The sequence below is a fragment of the Balaenoptera musculus genome, chromosome 11, assembly GCF_009873245.2.
Source record: "Balaenoptera musculus isolate JJ_BM4_2016_0621 chromosome 11, mBalMus1.pri.v3, whole genome shotgun sequence".
NCBI lineage: Eukaryota > Metazoa > Chordata > Mammalia > Artiodactyla > Balaenopteridae > Balaenoptera > Balaenoptera musculus.
This window is the reverse complement of record NC_045795.1, coordinates 35,575,470-35,595,841: the sequence shown is the minus strand read 5'-3', so window position 1 is coordinate 35,595,841 and position 20,372 is coordinate 35,575,470. Positions and strand designations below refer to the sequence as shown.

At 56.5% G+C, this 20,372-nt stretch overlaps 1 protein-coding gene across 2 annotated transcripts in view; it reads right to left on the bottom strand.

The window, feature by feature from the left end:
- Positions 1-3,258: 3,258 nt before the first annotated feature.
- KCNK5 (potassium two pore domain channel subfamily K member 5) overlaps positions 3,259-20,372 on the bottom strand; it is a 37,805-nt gene continuing 20,691 nt past the window's right edge. The window contains exons 2-6 of one of the 2 annotated variants that reach the window (XM_036868242.1): positions 10,126-10,298; positions 9,761-9,872; positions 8,486-8,652; positions 8,008-8,176; positions 3,259-5,835 (exon numbers count right to left, since the gene is read on the bottom strand). In XM_036868242.1, coding sequence (XP_036724137.1) covers positions 4,970-5,835; positions 8,008-8,176; positions 8,486-8,652; positions 9,761-9,794 — 1,236 coding nt within the window. In that variant the 5' untranslated portion in view covers positions 9,795-9,872; positions 10,126-10,298 and the 3' untranslated portion in view covers positions 3,259-4,969. The remainder of the gene's footprint in view (positions 5,836-8,007; positions 8,177-8,485; positions 8,653-9,760; positions 9,873-10,125; positions 10,299-20,372) is intronic. The other variant, XM_036868241.1, reaches the window with a different exon arrangement.

Here is a 20,372-nt window from a genome sequence, read left to right as displayed (position 1 = left end):
TTACAATGAGAAGTTCCAGGATTCCGGTTCACTTGCCCTCCATTCAGTAAACATTGAAAAGCTGAGCCCTTTTCCACGCTGGCCAGCTTGTGGTCTGGATCCAAGGTGAACAAGCCACTCCCTGCTCTCTCAGAGGCTCCAGACCCAGAGACAGCAGACTTGAACAGCATCGAAGCAGCCGGCTTGCTGAGGGACGGGCTCTGGGCCTGGTGAGGGACATCTGACCCAGAATCCGGGAGGGGGGTGGGCAGTAACTGTGGAACTCTTCCCGGAGAAGCTGATGTCCACCTTTAATCCCAACAGGTCTTAGAACTCAGCTAGGAGAGAGGAAGGGCATTCCAGATGGAGGAAACAGCATGGGCGGCCTGGCTCATTTGGGAAACTTCACTGTGTCTGGAGCCCAGAGAGGTGGGGGAGTAGGGGTGGGGGCAGATGAGGTTGAAGAGGGAGACGGCCCCAGGAGAGCAGTGGGAGCCCCGGAGGAGTTTAAAGCAGGAGATAAAGGGGGTCAGATTTGAGTCTGGGCTCCAGCCTGCTGGTAGCAGTGATGGCCAGGTGGAGACCAGCTCAGGGGCTCATTCATTCATTCAACAAGGGCTCAACCAGGCATCAGGCCCTGTGCTGCTGCGGGGGTCCAGGTGAGGAGCTGTAGTGGCCTGGATGGTGGCCAGGATGGAGAGAAGGGGCAGAGATTCTGGGGAGGCACTCTCACTGTGTTACACAAACACATCCTGGCAATTCCCAAACTGGCATCTGGTTCCTGGACCAGCTGTGTATGAATTTGGAAACTGGGGACCTGCTATTTCAGGGGTGGACAGCTGATTGGCAGGGCTGAGCCCAAGCCTCAGGGGCCCCCAGAGAGGCAACCATTCCTGGAGACCCACCCAGAGCAGCGCAGCCCAGCCTGCCTCCTTTCTCCCCCTGCCTTTGCCCCAGGCTCCAGAAAGCTTCCCCGCAATGGTGGCTGAGGATAACCTTTCCAGCAAGGGGGTGAAACATCCCGGTTTCTTTTCCTAAGTGACTCCTGCAGGATCACACAGGAGCCAGAGGCCCAGCTGGGACCCAGAGTTTGTGCTTATTTCCATTTCTGTGCTCCTCTCCCTCTCAGATTGCAGGCTCTTTGGGCGTAGGAACTGTCTCCTCCATGTGACTGTGGGTTTTCTGAGGGTGTCTCCCCCAACAGATCAGGAGCATTCCGGACGGTAGAAGGAAGAACGGAAATGCAAGTCAGGTAAGCTGTTTTGCTGCCATTTCATAGTTGAATTTGTGAAAAATCCTGTATTTGCCTCAGTCTCCTCATTTGTAAAATGGGGTTAATGATAACACTACCTGTTGTGAGGATTAAAAGACATAAGATAGAAGAGACATTAAAAGAGCCTTGGGGGTATGGACAGGACAGAAATACCAAGCACAGACCATGAAAAACAGCCGGAAATGAGAGCAAAGGGAACCAAACTGTAGGCTCCATGAATAGGATTTCTGTTCATGTTACACGCTGTAGTTTTCCAGGTGCCTGGGACAGAGCCTGGTCCATGGTAGGTGCTCGGTGAACATTAGTTGAAGGAATGAATGGAGAGTCCAGGTGGCGATGGTGGAGAGCAGGGTGCCAACTCACCACCAGGGTGGGAAGGCTTCCAGGAGGGGGCAGGGGAGGGCCCAGGCCTGGAGGGCTGCTGGGAGTAGGCGTGTCTGCCTCAGAACTCATGAAACTCTGGGGGTTCAACAATACACCCCCGTAGTTCTGACCGGGTTATGAATCTGGTGTCAACAGTGGGATTTCCCTACCAGGGTCCTCTCCCTCGACTTCTAAATCACTTCCTCCACCTGCCATCCCCCAACAGCTCATGGGCACAGTGGCAGTGACAGGAGAGTTCACGCCCCTCCACACACGGTACCCCTCCTCTGCTCTTGATCACTCAGGAATCCCTCCTGGGCTCCACCCTCTGCTCCAGCTGCTGTCCCACCCTGTTTCCAGACCTTTCACTCAGAAAGCTCACCACTTACCTTAGGCACAGTGGACCAAAACCACACCTTAACCCCAGCCTTCCCTGCTTGTATCATCTATGAGCAACTCTGCGAAGCTGTGCCTGGTCAAGTTGTACTCTGAGCTTTCATCTCCTTCAGAGCAAAGGGGGCCAAAAGCCCTGTGCCACGGGGGGGTGCTCCAAGCCGCCTGTCAGAGGGCTTTGTGAGAAGGCCAAGTGCCAAGGTAGTAAATAGAATTGTTACCTTGAGGCTGGAAGGGGCTAAAGCAAAACCAGAGAAGTTTGAACCTGTGTGTGTGTGTGTGTGTGTGTGTGTGTGTGTGAGTGAGAGAGAGAGAAAGAGAGAGAAAGTGGAGAGATGTTTTGGCAAAGGGATGGATGGTATCAAGTCATTACAGAACCCGTTGATATTTTAAACACATATGATCCTTTATAAACGCAGCCACACCCTCATGAAAAATGTGCTTCATTCCTGAAATCACAGAACTGTAAATTTTTCCCAGCAGACTGAAGATTTTAACCAATGTCCTGTGTGGTGTGGGAAGGGGACCCTGACACTGCTGTGGAAGAGGCCAATCTCTAAACCGTTGAGACCACAAAGTCTGACAAATCTTCCTCTTAAATGGATGCATATGGGCCCAGCTGAACCTGTCCACTCTTCTTTCACGTCCTTTCCAGCCCACAGTGCCCACCCATCGAGCTCAGAAGGCCTGATCTCCGGGGTCCTTCCCTGGTCCACCTTCCTGAACACAGAGGCCCTCTCAGGGGACGCCAGACGTGCCACAACAGAGCAGGTGATTGTTAGCTGGTCATGGGGGCTGCGTGGGTTTGAACCCAGGCTCACCATCTATGGAGATCTTGCCTAAGTCACCCTCTCTGTGCCCGTTTCCTCGCCTATAAAATGGGGATGTAATACCCATCTCACAGGGCTATTGCAAGATCAAATGAGTCCATTCACATATTATTGAGCATAAAGCGTGTAGAACAGGGTCTGGCAGACTGGCGACATGAGCTGCTAGCCACGGTCCCCCCACTCCTCTCCCCTGTCCTCATTCCAACCTGTTAACTGTCACCTCCTCCAAGAAGCCCGCCCTGACCACATCTTAAGTAGCCTGCCCCTTCTCCACCTCCCCACCTCTTTCATTTTTTTGTCCCTTCCAGACCACCCCAGTTCTCCCCTTGACCCTCAGGCTGTCCTCAGTCCTCCCAGACTGCCCCCGCATCTTGCCCACAGCCCCTCTCCCCACCCCCCAATAGCACACATCAGACTGGCTTGTCCATCTCATGTTTTATTGTAAAAATGTTAAAATAAATTACATTTGACATCATTGCCAGTATGTACATACAGTGTGTGTGATTCCAGGACAGCCAGCAACACCCCAGCCAAGTGGGGTCAGGAAAACTAAGACGAGCTCGTTAAAACATTTCACAGAAAAACAGAAGGCCGCTCCTTCCCACCCTGATGCTGGGCCATCATACCCCTGGGTTATAGGCTAAGTGGGGATGGGTGGGGGTCTGGCCCTCTTTGGCCCTGCAGTATTGGGGAGGGGGTTGAGAGGCAGAGAGGGTGTCTGGGTGGCACCTCCTGCCCAGCATCTGGTCGCCTGCGACCAATGCCCCTCCCCAACTCTGACACCATGACCTTGGCTGAGGTCACCGAGAAAGGCCCAACTGGGTTGGGGGATAGGAGAGTGAACACCGGACATCCCGATCCTTGGGGCCCCACTCTTGCACCTTTTCTCCCCTCTGGCTCTGAAGCCAATGAGATTAAAAAATCAGCAATTCATTTAAAAAATAACAAAACATGCAGGGCAGAGTGGGCTGGCCCAAGGGTGCACCTCACGAAGAACCCAAGAACTCTGCCAGCCCCTCACCAGAAACAGTCCGTCTGCAGTTTCACATTATATTTTTCTCCTCCCATTGCAAATCCTTTCTTTCTTACACAGACAGACAGACAGACAGACACAGACACAGACACACACACACACCAAACAGCAGCTGGAGGGAGGAGGTTGATTCACATATTTGGACATTCCCCACTTGTGAGCCAAGAACGATCTGGGGAGCGGTGAGGTCACGGGACGGAAGGGTGGAGGCAGGATGAGCCGGAGCTGAGCCCACTCCTGCAGCTCCCTGGCTGCCAGCTCCAGGAGCCCCAGCCTCTCTTTGTGCCACCACTTCCCGGGAGGCAGAAGCCCGCGCCTGCCATTGCTTGGCCAAAGGGTGTCTGGGACAGGGAACCGGACTCTGGGCCGGGCTCCATCCCAGTAAGTCCACAGAAGGGCTGGGATGCTGGGCCACACTTGGGACTTACTGTGGGTCCCCCGTGACAGGAGCGTTTCAGCACCTGCCCGTTAGCTCCCCGTCCCCAGACGGCCTCCTCCCTACTGAGGTCTGCAGTAGGGGCGACAGACAGGCAGACGAGGCGGGGCTGGGGGACGGCTAAACATGTGCCCCAGGCGGGGCCCCACTACTGCTGAGGTGCTGAAGTGCCCAGCCCCCAACCCCACCAGGGTCTTACACCACCCTCACCCTCTCTCTGAAATGCCTGGCTCAGCGCTGGGCGCACAGGAACCTGTTAATACTGGTGAACTCAAACGGCCGAGGCCCCCGACCTAAGAGAACCGTGAGACAGTCGTAACCGAATGACTGGGCATTGACCCACGCAGGCGCAGGCCTCCCCGGGATCGGTCCTGCCAGCCCACGTGTCCGTGAACCACCAGATCCCCCAACCGTGCTCAGGACAGACGCCTCCCGCTGCCAGGGTGCCCGTCCCGCTGATGAACAGAGGGCCCTGTCCTGGGTGCGCCATGTCTGACCGGTAGCATCTAGCTGCAGGGGATGAAGGTGAGGAAGGCCCCTGGCCCCCTACTCCCAGTTCCAGGGCCACCCCCCACCAGGGGCCAGGGGCCCAGCCACAGTAGGACACCCCAGGTTGAGGAGAAGAGAAGCCATGGAAGGTGGGGCGGGGAGCCGGCCCCACCTCACGTGCCTTTGGGGCAGTTTGCCTTGTTGTACTCGTTCATAAGCTGTTCGTAAGGCACGGAGAGCTCGGACTCGGTGCTGGTGAAGGTGGACTCATCCGACGAGGGGAACTCGCCCAGGTTCAGGGGCACCTCGGCCGCGGCCCCCTCCTGGGGCCTCTCCTCCCCAGCCAGGTTGTCCTCCAGCGAGGACTTGGAGGTGTCCTCGTCCGAGAGGCCGGCCTCCTCGCTCACGAAGGTGATGTTGACGTTCTGGAAGATGAGCGGGTGGTAGTCCTGGGCGTCCCACGGCTCGCCCTCCTCGCTAATGCGGTCCAGCTGGTTAACGAACACCTCAGAGGCGGGGGAGCCCTCCTCGGGGGGCCCCGCCCCGGCCTCCTCTCCGGGGGGCCGAGACATGTGGCCTTTGCTCCTCAGCGTCTGGGACACCTCTTCCAAGCTGGGCACCCGGTTCTTGGAGTAGACCACCAAGGGGCTCAGGGAGGTGGGCAGGGCTGTCAGCCCACCCCCCTGGGGCCCCAGGCTCGGCCCTGGGACCCGCTCCCCACCCCCGCCCGTCTTCATTGCCTTCTTCCCGATCTGCTTGATGAGATCGTTGTAAGTCTCCTCCTTTTTCGACAGAAAACTGAAGATGTTGACGTCCTTGGACGCCGCACCCCCTGCCACCTGCAGGGCCTTCCTGGAGTGTGGGGAGCTCTCGAAGGACTCCTTCCGGCGCCGCCGCCGCTTCTTAATGGCCTTGTGCACCTCCACAAACATGCTCACCTTCCAGTTGACAAACAGGGAGAGCCAGGCCAGCCCCAGGTAGATCCAGAGCTCCACGAAGTAGCGGTACAGGGCGTGGTAGTTGGCGCTGGGGTTCACACCTGAGGATGGGTCAGGAAGCCCAGAGGGTCAGAAAAGGGCCAGCAGGGACCCAGAAACACACAAAAGCCAAAAGCCGTGTCACCTGAAAGTGGACACAGCGCGAGAACACGGAACACCGATGCAGATGCACCAAGAAAGAAAGGAGGCCTGTGCTAGAAGCCGGACACCCCATCGTCCTGAGAACCCTGGCCTGGTCACTCACGTGCCTGTCCCAGACCCCAGCCTGAGCTTCCTCAACTATCAAAAGTCAGGAGAGTGGCTCCCTGGGGTGTCGGAGCTTCAAGGGGGAGGGGCTCTGGGGAGGCTGGTGATGGAGCCAGCGCTCAGGTCAGGAACTAAGCCATGAATGTTGGCCTTTCAGTGATTCACCGACACTGACACTTGGCTGCTTTGTGTGCTTTTTGGGTGTACGTGTTACAGTTCAGTTAAAACCTGGATAGAAATTAAGTGACAGGGCAGCTGGCATCCTCCTGCTGGGGATGGACTCACTAATTTAACACAAGTGAGGCTGAGAGTTGGGCCTGGGATGTCCAAGAGCACTGGTCCTGGCAGCAAATATCCTGGACAGCCTTGATTCTCCTTCTGGTGACGTCTGGCCTGCCTCCTGACTTCCTGTATCTACCCTCCTCCTACTGGTTCCTCCTATGGCCTGGAGAGCTCTGCCCTCTCCACACCCCCACTTCTGTGGCCAGGCTCCAGACACCTGCTCCAGGGAGCCCTCCCAGGTCACCCTGCACAGCTCTGGTCACTCCCCTACCCTCCAGGATCACGGAGATTTCACTTTACACTTCCAGGCAGGTCGATCCATATTATTACGTATCCTGTGTCCCCCTTCCTGCCCTGAGACTGGGAGAAACTTGGAAAAGGAACTGGAGGAAGGGGGCCACTTCCAGAGTGGGGCTCCCTTAGAGCAAGGACTATAAACCCCTCGTCAGACTGGAGGGGGTCTGAAGGCAGGGGCTGTCTCCCTTGCAGCCAGTAGGTGCTGTCAATCTTGCTCAGGACTCCAGTCATGAGCAGGTTGTGATGACAACCAGGGCGCACTCATATAGCCGGGCCCTACCCACTGCACTCATGAATAGCAACTCATTTGATTGTCCAAAACCCTGTGAGGTACGCACCGTTACTTTTTTTTTTTAAACCAATTTTACAGATGGGGAAACTGAGGCAGTGGTTTGGTGTCTTGCTGGAGCTGAGAAAGTATGATTAAACACCCTTCTGTGCTTCCCTGATACGAAGGCTCCTCCTTAGCCTGCTCTGGGCCCCAACAGCTAGACAATGGCAGGGTTGTGCCTCCGTCTAAATTTATCTCCCAAGACAGCAGGCTCAGATCTGCCAGGGTCAGTGGAGTGTGTTCAGGCCTCTCTTTCCTGCTTCTCCCACCCACTCAGCCGCCCCCTCCCAGCATTCCGAGTCTCCCCTTACAATGGGGGCAGGAGGGTAGTGACCTGGCCCTGGCCCTAGGAAGGGGGAGGGGAGAGATCGGAGGTCCTGGAGCAGAGGTGGAGGTCAGCTGGGCAGGGCAGCAGGCACTGAGGCAGCAGCCACTGGGTCAGTGCAGCCAAACGGGGTGTCAGGAAGATTAAGAACCCAGATGCTGTGCAGGCCACAGGCACAAGGACATGAGTGGCTGGAGCCGACAGACAAAGGGGCCAAAGAATCTTATCGCCCGCCTGGATTAAGGAGGGGGTCCGGGCCCGAGGGAGCAGGGCAGCTTGGGGGAAGGCCTCTCTGGTCTTTAAGCTGCCAGTGGCAAGAGCAAAGTTTCTGGCCTCTGAGCCAAGCATCCAGCACAGCCCCCTCAGCGCCTGGGAGTGATGGGAGGAGGCAGCTGTGACGTGGACCGTGCAGGCAGAAGGCTCTACCCCCAGCCCCCGGTGCACCTAAGCCCCTAAGCTCAGGAGACGGGGGAGAAGAGAGGAAGAGACCAGACGCCAAACACGAACAGAGAAGAAGGAGGCAAAAGCCACGTTCCAAGAAAGAGAAATAGAAAACGTCTGCAATTATTCTGTGCCTTGGTTTCCTCTTGCAACTGGCAGGATCCCACTGGGTGGGGAGGCCCAGGACACTGGACGCCTACCAGGGCCCCCAGTAAAGGTCAGCTGAATTGAAATTGGAGGAGAAGCAGAGAAAGACGGGGTGGGGAGGCAGAGGCAAGGGGCAGGACTCACCGGCCACGAAGTCGCCGAAGCCGATGGTGGAGATGGTGATGAAGGAGTAGTAGAGACCCTCGATGTAGTTCCACTCCTCCGTCACCATGAACACGAAGGGTGGGATCACCAGGTGGACCAGCACGCCCCACAGGATGAAGATGGCCGTGCATGTGATCTGCGCCTTGCGCTGAGGGGGAAGGGTAGGGAGACCAAGTCAGACGGCGGTGGAGACCGGGGGGAACCCAGCAGAGCACCCAGAGGGCCGAGGAGGCAGCCAGAGGTGAGGCCGGCTGGGCGCCAGGCCTGGGAGGCTCACTACCCAGGGGAGGGGGGTGATGCTCCCAGCCTCACCCAGGAGGGCAGCGGGCTCTGAAACCTCTCCCTTGCCATCTGTCCTGACACTTCTGTCCAATCCTTGGACCCTTCCCACCCCCCGCATCACCTGCCAGGATCCCCACCCCCCATCTCTGCCCAGGACCTAGGGTTGGGGACATACCAGGCTCACGCCTCTCTTGGTGAGGAACTGGCCCAGCCTCTTGGCACGTCCCCCGAAGAACTTGCCCAGGGCACTGATCCATGTCAGACAGAGCGGCACCCCAAAGAGACCATAGAAGACACAGAAGAGGCGCCCGGCGGGGGTCTTGGGGGCCACGTTGCCATAGCCTGAGGAAAAAGAAGACAGTGAGGCCAACAGACCCACAGCGGGGGTGATGGACCCAGACTCGGAGTGGCACCTGCCTCCACGCGCCGCCCCCCACCCCGCCACACACCCAGCCTGAGGAAAGCCCATTCCCTAAGATCACTTGACACTGATTAATATCAACGTTTCAGAAATGAAATTTCCCTTGACCATGCTATGATCATGATCATTTACAGCAGTTATGATGGTATGGGCTATGTCTCCTCCATCAGACTGGGAGCTCCCTGAAGGTGGACTAAGCCTCCACCATTAGCAAGTCCTCCACGAGTCCGTATGGCACCCTTGCGCAAGTTACAAGGCACAAGTTAGTAGTTCCTCTGGGTAGACACCCCAGAAGCACCGTGGTAGACGGTCTCCAAAGACGGCGATTCTTAATTCCGTCCCTTCTTATGCTCGCATCAAGCTGGCCTCTAATTCCCCTCCCTCTGAATCTGGGCTTTAGTGACCTGTTCATGGAATGTGGCAGAAGTGACCCTGAGTCAGTTAAGTCCTTATCGGAAGCCTTGTTGCTTCTCCCCTTGATCTCCTGAAATGTTCACTTTGAGGAGTCTCCCTCTTGAAACCCAGCTGCCATACTGTGAGATGCCCAATCATCGCCAGCTAAGCTCCCCAGCAACAGCCAGCATCAACTACCACTGCATCAGAGACCTCAAGCAAGAACCAACCAGCCAAACCCCGTCAACTCACAGAATGGCCAACAATAATAAGTTGTGTTTTAAGCCACTAACTTCTGAGGTGGTTGGTTACGCAGTCATAGATGACCAGAACAGACACCCAGACTGGTGAATAAGCACGGGGTGCATTTGTGCAGTGAGCAACCTGCTCGACCTCTGGCTGTCAAGCTGTGTCATTTCTACTCCAAGAGCCCAGGTCAGGACTTCTAGAAAACAGTCTCCTAAGCATGGCCAGTCACCAAGGACTTACTAAATCTCCAGAGACGTGTCAGAAGGACAGAGTGCAACTGGCCTGATTTTAACCTTGACAAGGCCATGTGACCAGAGCTGGACTCTTACAGGATTCTGGGGAGCTCGGACATGGAAGTAGGTATCCTGAAGGTCCCAGAAGACTTACCGATGGTGGTAATGACCGTGGCTGCAAAAATCATTGCGTTGGGCCAGTTCCAGTTGTTGAAGGTCTGGTTCCCTGTGATGGCCACGCCCTGTCCTGCAGCATCAGATACTATCTAAAAAGAGAGACACAATGAAGGTCAGAGAAGAGGTCAGCACTTTATGAACCCCCTTATAAGCATTCTTATTTAATCATCACAATAACAAAGTGACAGTTACTGTCTCCAATTTGTAGGTGGTGAAACATTTTATAGAGGATCAGAGAGGTTAAGTGATTTGCCCGAGGTCACACAGCTGGTAAGAATATGAACCCCGGCAATCCGGCTCCAAAGTGCCTTCTCTCACTGAGCCAGTGCTTCTCAAACTTACTAAAATCACCTGGAGGACTTCTTAAGTACAGCCTGCTGGGCCCCACCTCCAGAGGTTGATTCAGTAGGTCTGGGAGGGAGTCAGAGAATGTGCATTTCTAACAAGGTTCCAGGTGATGCTGATGTTGTGGTCCCGGGACCACAGTTTGAGAACCGCAGCAGACTCTTCTGCCTCTGAAAGAAGGCAGATGTGATGCAGACAAGCAGGAGGACCTCCGGAAAAGCATTCTACTGCAGGGTTGGCCTGGGAGGGACCGCCCCCCACACCCGACATGCCTTTCACCCCCACTGTCAGGACACCTGCTAAGGTCAGCTCGGTAAGCTCTTGGGTCTGTCCTCCGAGGGCAGACACATCAGCTGGCCTCCTTTCTCCCATGCCTGGGGCTCTGTCCTCTCCCCCCTACAAGCTCCCCCTTCCCTCCCTTCTCTGGATCCTTTTCTCTCTGCCCTGGGCTGAGCAACTTCAAGGTTTGGGCCAGGACAGGTCATCAGAAGGTGGTGTGTACTTTTCAGGGTGACTCGAATTCATGCTATCAGTCCCCACGGAGCTCCCGGCAGCTGTGGGTGGCAGCAGGTGGGAGGTCACCTGGGCAAGTGCACTGGGAGGCCCCCAGAGAGGCCTTCCTTATCTGTTCCAGGAACACGGACAGCTGCCAAACCTGCTCACCGACCAGGCCCTGCCTGTGCCCCATCCTTCAGTGCTACCTCCCTTCACCCACACCCACCACTGGCAGGACCGGGACCTCAGAAGGCAGCTCCCGAGGAGGGGCCAGGATCCACTCTCAATTTGGGGTCCTGCCCCTGCCCCCTAGGAGAGCCCCAGGATGGACCACCTCAGAAACCAGAAACTCAGCCAAATTCCCTCTAAAAATCAAGCCTAGGACTGAGAAAAGACAGAGGAGTGAAGGATGGAAGCAGGAGGGAGATGGAAAAACCGGAGTTCTCCCTGCGGCACGACTGAAGTTTGGTGAGAAAAGAGGGAAGGGTGGGTTGTCCTGAAGGAATGTGCAGTTTGCAGCGGCAGGCCTGTGTAAACGGATCTGCAGACTTTGTAAGGAATTTTCCATGATGACGTGCTCATCTGACAGGCCATCAAACCACAGGGCTCACCGCCCTGCCTCCCCCTGCTATTTCCTGAGCATCTCTCTGCAAAGTGGGAAGTGGGGACGGCTGCCTTTACCTGCCCTCAAGAGAGCAGCTGCCAAGCCGGCCAGGCCACTTCCACGCAAAAGCACCAGGACGTTCAGATACGAAGAGGCCAACAGGTCTATCCTGTTGGAGGTCTACCCAAAAGGTTTTCTAAACCATGAAATCCACGTTCGAAACAGGAGAATGAAAAGTCCCAGGGCCCTGGATATTAATGTTAAACAGATGGCAGGGAAAGCAGAACTGCTCAGCTCCCTTTGGCCGCAGCCTTTGTTATCTCAGATATCCATCTTCGGGGGTGGGGGGGATGGGGGGGTTAGTGCAGCATCGTCAGGAAGTGCAGCCCAAGATGGATGACAACTGACCAGGAAATCACGGGACTGGGGCACCACCCCTGGTCATCCCCATGGAATCCCGGAGGAACAGGAAAGATGTCAGAAGACAAGTTGCCCCCTGCCACCCTACCCCCGCCTTCTCCTACGAACGAAAAGGGTGGATTCTAGAAACTCAAACCTGAACTCTTGCTGACTCTTCTTTGGAGACAGCAGAACACTTGGCATATTCAAAGAGGAAGCGGTGGGCACTGGAAGCTACTAGCACAGGTTCACCAGAGCACGCCATGCTCAACTAAGTGCATCTCCCACTCCAGAGAGGCTGCAAAGCCTTGAAGTTCAGTGGAATGCAGTCAATCTGGATAGCAGCAAGGCAACTGAACAGATGGGCTTAAAGATATTCACGTGGACAAGACAGAGAAATGTAGGGAGGAACCGGGGTTAATCCGGGTCCACGTAAAGGCAGATAAACAACCCCAAGAAGTACTGATCTTTATCCGCCGGGCCTGAGGTCTCCATTATCATGCCAAAGGCCAGGCCTCTTCAATCTTTTAATTTACAACACAGTAAGGACAAAGATGGCTGCCCAGTTTAATCTGCAAAGGATGCAAAACTGTGACAAGGCTGGGATGGGAAGACAGCTAACACACTGCAACGGCAGTTTGGCACTCAAAATCATCTGGACTGGAAAAATGGGCCCAAACTAACAAGATACGGCTGTCTTTTAAATTTTTCATGTCTTACACTTTTAGAAGGCACTGACCCATACAGGGTTGAAGGGGAAAGTCCTTGGGTTTCAGCTGACCACAAACCAACAAACACTGGCATGGCTGCCAAAAGAAAAGTAAATACAATCTCAGGCAGTGTCAATACCTTATCTCTTCAGGGCTGGGAGGCAATGAGCCCATTGTCCTCTGCAGGTCAGGCCACACGGGGGGCACTCTGTTCCATTCTTGGGTGTCGGACTTCATGATATATTAATCAGTGGGCCAAGGTCCCAGAGGGAACGGGGGTGGCTTTTATGGATAACGAGCTACCTCAGAATGGACTGTCCTTGACAGTCATCCATTTCCGATAATGGAAGATGTTTAGACCCAGGGAGACCAGCACACGTCAGCGATGGTGAAGGTGTGACTGGAACAGGGGTTCTCAACTGGGGTGGTAGCACCCTCTGGAAGTGTTTGGAAATGCTGCCTGAGTATGTGCCTTGTATGTGCCAGGCACTGTTCTGGGCACCGGGGAGAGAGCAGTGAAGGGACGAAATCCCTGTCCTCCCACACATCTACTCTAGTGGATGCTGGGGGTGCTCCTGACATGAGGCGAGCAGGGACCAGAGAGGTGAGATGCCCTGCCACCCACAGGACGGCCCCACATGCCACGTCCACGCTGCCCCCACTGAGATAACACTGGATGGATTGCCAAAGGTGATCTGCGACTTGGGAATCGCTTAGCCAGTGCTAAGGAGACATCAAACGTAAGAGCTGGCAAAACAGGGTAACCGAAGAGGGCATTACGGTTGGGAGCTTTGCAGTAGAAAAGCTGGCGTCCTGCTCTTCACCCCACCGATGGTGTGTCCTTTGGGGCACAGCCCTCAGACCCAGCCTCTAGCCCTGGGTTATCAGGGAGCCACAGCCCCATGCGCTGTCCCCCTGACCTCCGTTATCTCTCCATGGTCACCCAGAGCGGGGGCAGGCAAAGGGGACATTCTGAAGGGCCCTAAGCCCCCCAGGGCCAGAAGCACCACTCACCCTTACAACAGGCCAGTGGCGGTAGTTATGTCCACTGGTCAGGTCAGGAGACGGTGGCTGAGAGGTTAACTGGCAGAAGTGGGCCAGGTTCTAGACGGTCTCTTGCAAGGCAGCCCAGCTCCCCACCCCTCTCCCTTCGCTGCTCTCCCTGTCCCTGGACGCCCCCAGCACCCCTGTTGTTGCCTTCTCTCTGCCCACGGGTCCCAAGCAGCTGGCCTGGGAATCCGCTTGGCTCCATCCCAGTGCTGGGGAGACAGGCAGGATTTTAGTACTGCTGTGCATCAGACGCCTCTTGCTGGGGCTTTTCTATACATTCCCTAACGGGCTCTTCCTGCGATTCTGCCAGGCATCACTTGACAGATGAGGAAAGCTAGGCTCGGGGAGCAGAGGTCCGGATGTGAACTTGGGCCGCCTGCTCCCTGCTCCCACCCCGCGTTGCTGTGGCTTCGGTCGGAACACCTCACTGGTGACGGTCAGGGTCAGGGTCCCGCCGGCCGATGGAGAGGTCCCCCAGAACAGAGGGGCTTGACCCAGGACTGAGGCCGTCCCCGGGTGAGGGTGAGCCATCGGACACAGCATCCCGCCCCCCGGGGTTAGGGAAACAGCTTTCTCAGGAGGAGACGGCCCCTGTTCACTCACAGGATTCTTTAACTTGGCTTCCAAATTCACACAGGACAACATCTTCATTTTCCACATACGCCTAGAGAGCGATGGGAGACGGGGATCCCGCACACAGCCCAGGCCCGGCTCTGGCTTGAGGCTGGAATAGAGCTCTCTTCCCCGCCTGTCACCCTCATAATAAAGCGGCTGTGATTTACTGAGAGGTTACTATGCACCAAACGTGCTGAGCACTTTATGTGCCTTCAGCTCATCTTTAAGGAGGAAAGAATCCTGCTGGGAAGACACCATGATCTTTTCCATTTTGCAAACGAGGATTTAAGGCCGAGAAGTTAAGAAAGTAGCCTAAGGTCGGGATGCTAAAAGCAAGGAAGCCAGGAGTAGAGCCTGCCCCATCTGGGTCCTGGCCGCTGGTACCCCACCCCTGTCCCACACAGGCCACAGGAAGGAGGCCAGTGCATACCTCCACCCCTTCGCACCACCTCGAAAAAACAGTGCCCTAAAACCAGCCCATCCACTCGGACCTGAGCCCTCCGGGAGGAGACATTCCCGCCCCTGCCTGTGGCTTCAGGCAACATGCTGCCCCAGACACCACCCTCCCAGAATCTCGCTGTCCATGCAATCTGGGTTCCCCACGGCGCCTCATCTCCCAGGGATCCGGGGTTTCCTGTGCAGAGGCAGTGCCAGGCCTCCCCATCCTGGAGATTCATTCTGCAGAGTTGCAGGGAGGGCACATCCCGTACCTGGTGCCCACCTGCAGACACGGGCAGCGGGGCTGAGGTCGGGCCTTTGCCTTCATCAGGCCAGTGGGGGAAACAAGTCCAGGTGGCAGCCTGCCTGTGGACAGCAGCTAGGGGCACCCACAGGGCCACCGCCCTCCCTGCCTCCAGCTCCCGCGGCAGACCTCACGCTCAGGTCACAGGGCCCCTTCCTGCCATGTAGGATCGGCCCCAAGGATGCCCTGGATGCCAGCCTCCACTGGACCCGCACTGCGTCAAGGTACACAAGCAGACGTCCCTCACCATCCTTGGCTGCATCCATCCCTAATTCATTCCGCCTCCGCTCACTTGGTCCCTCTGGCCTGGAAGGGGAATGAGACCAATGTCATGTGTGCACGGTGCTTGGCGGAGTAGGAAGAACCTTTAATGTCCCTCTCACCTGGCCCTCCCAGCCACCTTGGGAGGTGGGCAGGGCATGGTTGATTACTCCTCATTTCACAGATGATAGTTCCTATTTGAATAGAAGCTGATATTTGAGCACCTATTTTATGACAGGCACCAATCACAGCACTTTAAATCACTCAGCTTGTTGAGTCTTTACAACCTTGTAATGTAGGTACTCTCACCTCCATTTACAGCTGGGGAAAATGAGGCACAGAGGCTAACTAAGTAACTTGCTAGGCAGTGGTAGAGCCGGAGTGTGAACCCAGGCAGTCTGGCTCTTGACCCCTGTGCTGTCCACAGCTGGGGAGAGGGGACAGGGAGTGCAGGGTGGGCTTCTCAGCTAGAGAAGTGAAGCTGGGTCTCTAGAACACAACCAGGCAAACGCAAGGGAAACATCCATGGGAATGCAGAGACCACCCCCCAGAAGGTAAGCTCCATGAGGGCAGGACTTTTATCTGCGGTATCGCCAGAGCCGAGGACATTGCCTGGCACATAGTAGGTGCTCAACAAACATTTGTTAAAGAAGTGAGTAAACGAACTTGAATGAATGAGGATATCTTCTCTGACCTCGACTGACTCACTCTCTCATGTCCTTCAACACCTTCCTAGCATTATTCTGCAGGTGGATTTAATAAATTCATCAGCAACAAGGGGCAGGGCTTTATCCAGCAAGAGGGCGGGAAGCACAGTCAGACCCCAGTAAGAGTGTGGCTGGCGGGGTCAGGGGGTGAATGCAGGGCTGCTGGAACCAACAGCATCCAACGGGTGTCAGGGGTGGAGGGAAGGGTGTGGTCAGCAGGCTGCAGGAACAGAGGGCAGGGGGCTGAAGGTCCTGGGGGTTGGGGGCTGGGAAGGGGCGAGGTGAGGGAGGCAAACAAAAGCCCCCTCGTCCAAGAGGGCAGAGCGGGTGGCAGTGGGGCTGGGAGAGTCCCTGGGGTGACTGGAGGGACCGTCCTTCCTGCAGGAAGGGGAGGCCTGCCCCCTCCGGAAACTCTCCTAGGGGGCGGTGGACGTGTGGAGAGCAGGGAAAGGAATATAAAGGGGAGCGACAGGCCTCTCTCTCGAACCAGACCTGGCCCTCTCCTGGGAGCTCATGGAAATGTGGGGCTGACCTGGGTGTGACTTGGGCGGGAGGGGGGCGGTCCTCTCTCAATTGCTGGCACCAAGTCTCTGGGTAAATAACAGCCTATCAGCCTTAGTTTCTCCATCTGCCAAAAAGAGCACCGACCCCAAACACATGAAAAGCACCTAGGACACTGGAAGCACCGAATGAACGCACCTGCAGTCAGTGTCATGAGGAAACCAGACCCAGTGGTGACTTGACACCCCGGGGGGAAGACCGCTTGTCCCCAAAGGTAAATCAAAGGTCGAGGGGTTTACTCTGCACCTGCAGGACAGGCCTGGGTGAGAACAGGGACACCGAGGCTCAGCAGGTAGGTGCTCCTGGGCCCCCGGACAGCTAGTCGGGGGACCCGAGGGTCGGGGTGTGCGTTAAGGCTCCCCCTGAGGTGGCAGAGGCACACCTAGGATGTGCCACCCCATCCGTCATTAGGCCCATCTCTCCGGACCTCTGCCCGCCAGAGGCTCCCAGCCACCCTGGCCGGTTTCCCGCACAGCCAAGCAAGGCAGGCCGGCTGCGGAGGGAGCAGGGCCACACGCGGGTCCTCACGCTGTGCTCTCCAGGTGAGGCCGAGGCCAGGCGTGGTGGCTTCTCTGAACCCCAGTCCTGAAGCCCCCGCCAAGCTGCGCCCAGCTTCACAAGGCAGCCAAATGCCCATCCGCCCCCTGCTCTCCAGGCTGGGCTCTTCCTTCCTGTGTGCCCACGTCTGTCTGTACGTCCATCTGTTATCTAACAAAGAACCTCCTCAGGGTAGGGGGCCAAGGGAGTTGGGGGCGCTTCTGAACAGAACAGACAGAAGTGGAGATCAGTAAACCTAACGCAGGCACTTTTCAGGCAAATATATTTAGAGTTTGGGCTTGTTCAGAACAATGTTTTTGACATTCTTTAACACCACGAACTGATGAACAGATAAAGGGGGCAGGGGAAGACCCCAGATCCCATGTACTGGGGCTCCCTGCCGCAGTGTAAGGAGGGGGAGTGGGCAGAGCTCACTTGTCCAGCTGTTTGGCCAGCCCTCCCCCTGACCATCTTTCGGGGACTCTTGGCAGACCCCAAGTACCTTGGCAAGAAGGTGAGCACCTGTTACCTCTCTTATTCCCAAGACGAATTAGAGGACTGAAGACTATTATCTAAGCCCTCAATTATCTCCACTCCTCTCACTCTCCCTCTCTCACGCTGACTCAGCTTCTCAAACCTTCCTAAAGTGGGGGTGGGGGAGGGGCATGGGAATTGCTTCCAGATGCTACACTGAGGCTCAGAGACCTTGGGTACCACCCAGTCCTGAGGCAGCGGCTCTCATTCCCAGCTGCCCAATGGAACCACCTGGGAGTTTAAATACATACAGTGCCTGGACCTCACTCGCAGCTACTCTGCGCAGTGGACCTGGGCGCCGAGTGGCTAACAAGCTCCACAGGTGATTCATCCCCTCACCGCTGCCTAAGTCGGGGTGATGGGTGTGGGTGCCGGGCTCAGCCTTCCAGCTCCCCGTCCAGGAGGGCGGATGCGCGGGCAGGGAGAAGGCATCCTTGGTATTCCCCTCACCCTCTCCCTGCAGCCCAGGTGACCAGGTGTGGCTCGGAGGGCAGGCCCAGTTTATGAGCATGGCACTGGCGAGGGCCCAATGGTGCCACCCTGACACCTATACCAGCTGCAGGCCCGCCTCACCTGGGCCCTGTCTCTCCCAGGCGGGGAGCAGGTGTCTGCGGGTCAGGTGCAGGGACCTGCGGGCAGGGACGCACCTCATCTCAGTTACGACCAGACCTGGACTCTTGTAATGTGGACTTTGCAGACTTCTGTTTTGCTGATCTGCGTTTTCAGTTTTGTTCCGATGCCTACCCGGATATTTATAATGTTTTTAGCTGAACGAAGGAAAGACAAATTGTTGGAGGCTTGGTTGGTACACTAGGAAGTCAATGTACAGCTAGGAAGACCCCGGTTCGGCTCAGGTTGCTTACCGAGACTCTCCAGGAACCCTTGACTTCTGCCAACATGACTTCTCTGTAAACTGAGGAGGTTGGCCTATGACTACGGGGGTTCCCCTGTCTGGGGACAATTCACATTTTCCTCTGCCTAGAACCACGACTTCAGGGCCCAGTTCAGCACCTCCCAAGCTCCAGGAAAATCCACAGCACATTCGAGAAAATACATTTTCATTCTCAGGACTCAGCTCACTGGCCACCAGCTCCAGCTCTTCCTGAGCCCCCGGCAAGCCAGGCTGCCCGAGTCAGAAGCGAGCCCCATTCCTCATTCCCTCCCAGATCCCACTGCAGGATGAGGAAGGCACCTCACTTCGCCTTGGTCCCTAAAGTAACTTGCCTGGTGCTGGCCAGGCTGCCCTCCCTCAGCCCAGGGAGGAAGCAGCCAGCCAGAGGACGCACCTGGTGGACAAAATACAATCCCCCCCAACCCCAGAAACCCACACACCCTCATCAGGCAAGGTGGAAAGTGGTATCCCACCCTCACCCTCAACGCACGCTTGAGGGGTCGCTACAGTACTGCTTCTTTACTTGGTTGCACGTGGAGGTCACCCAGGGGGAGCCTGGGGAAATACTGATGCCTGGGTCCTACCCGCAGCGATTCAGACAGAAATGGCCTGGGGTGTGGACTGGGAACTAGGATGCTTAAAAGCTGCCCCAGGTGACTCTAATATTATGTACAGCCGATTTCAAAACCACTGCCCCAGACCCGAACTACCCTCACTCCTTGTTAGGGGGAAGGCCTAGTCCAGCCCCGCCCCAGGGGTCAGCACAGCAGCCATGGATGGATGACTGTCCTCTCGTCCACCCTTGGGCTTCCCCTCCTGGGCCATCTCTCAGCAGCCTTTGCAGAGCTCAGAGCTGCTGCGCGGTCTCACGCTCACGGGGAAAGTCCGTGCCAGAGGTGAGCACGTTTTCAGCAGAAACCTCTGGGTTTCCGACTTTCTCAGGCCCGGGAGCCCTGCCTGCACTCAGGAGGGACAATGAAAACAAGGCAGGTGACCCTGCCCCCATTGTTCTCAGGCTGGGACGGTAACACCCCCCCCCTCCCCCGGGGCAGCTGGGCGCCCCTCCCATGAGAGCTGAGGCCAGGGCAGAGCAGCGCAGTGCAGGGACTGGCTGCCCCGGGAGGGTGGGCTGCGGGGTTTGGCTAAAACAAACAGACAAGGGCTGGTGGGGCCTGAGCTCAGGATGGGATGTCAGCAAGTGTTCTCAGGCACCTGGAGGGCTGAGCTGATGAGTGAGACTGGAAATCCCTGTGTGTGCCGACCCAGGGGACCTCAAGGACCCAGTCCCGGTTCCACAGTCCTGCTGCCTGAGAGCCGGCCCTGGGGAGTAGGAAAGAGCCCCCTCCCACCCAAACACACACACCAGATAAGCCCCTGGAGCCATGTTCTGAAAATCCACTGCCTCATCTTCTGAAGCACTTGGGGCAGGGGGAACGTGCAGTGAGGCTTAAATGACAAGAGGGGCACCTTTCATCCACCTGCAGCTTCCCTACCCCCAATTCACAACCACTGCCCTGCTCTGGGTGGCTGTGGCCCGACCCATGGCCTTGTGCTCGTATCTCTTCCCTATCTGGGACGCCTGGCCTGGATTCATGACCTGGCCCCTTCTCTGCCCCCAGATCCCAGATCCTGGGGGTGTCTGACATCTTTCTACTTTGACTGATGCCAACAGACATCTTCCTACTAGTGGGTCAACAACTCGAGGGCAGGAAATTACTCAGCCAGGACACCTCAAACATGCCAGGTGTGCAGATTACCCCCTCCTTCCCCATAGGGGTATGGGTCACTAGGGAGTGAGAGGTCCACGCAGGGGATTCGGCTCCTGGCTTGTCCTTTCTAGGCAAGCCGGCAAACCTCTCCGGGTCCCGTTCAACTCCTCTGTAACAAGGCTGAGGTGGGCAAAGCCAGCATCTCCCTCCTCCTGGCCAAAACCCCATCCATCAGGCACCTTTCATACCTACCACTCCTCTGGCCCTAATTTCATTTGAGGCTCAAGACCCTGTGGGCAAGGCAAGCAACATGGATATTGTTATTCCCATTTTGTAACTGAGGAAACTGATCAGAGAGGGCTAGTGACACAGAAGAGCTCACACAGCAAGCTGATGACAAAGCACAGAGAAGAACCAGCCGGAAGCCC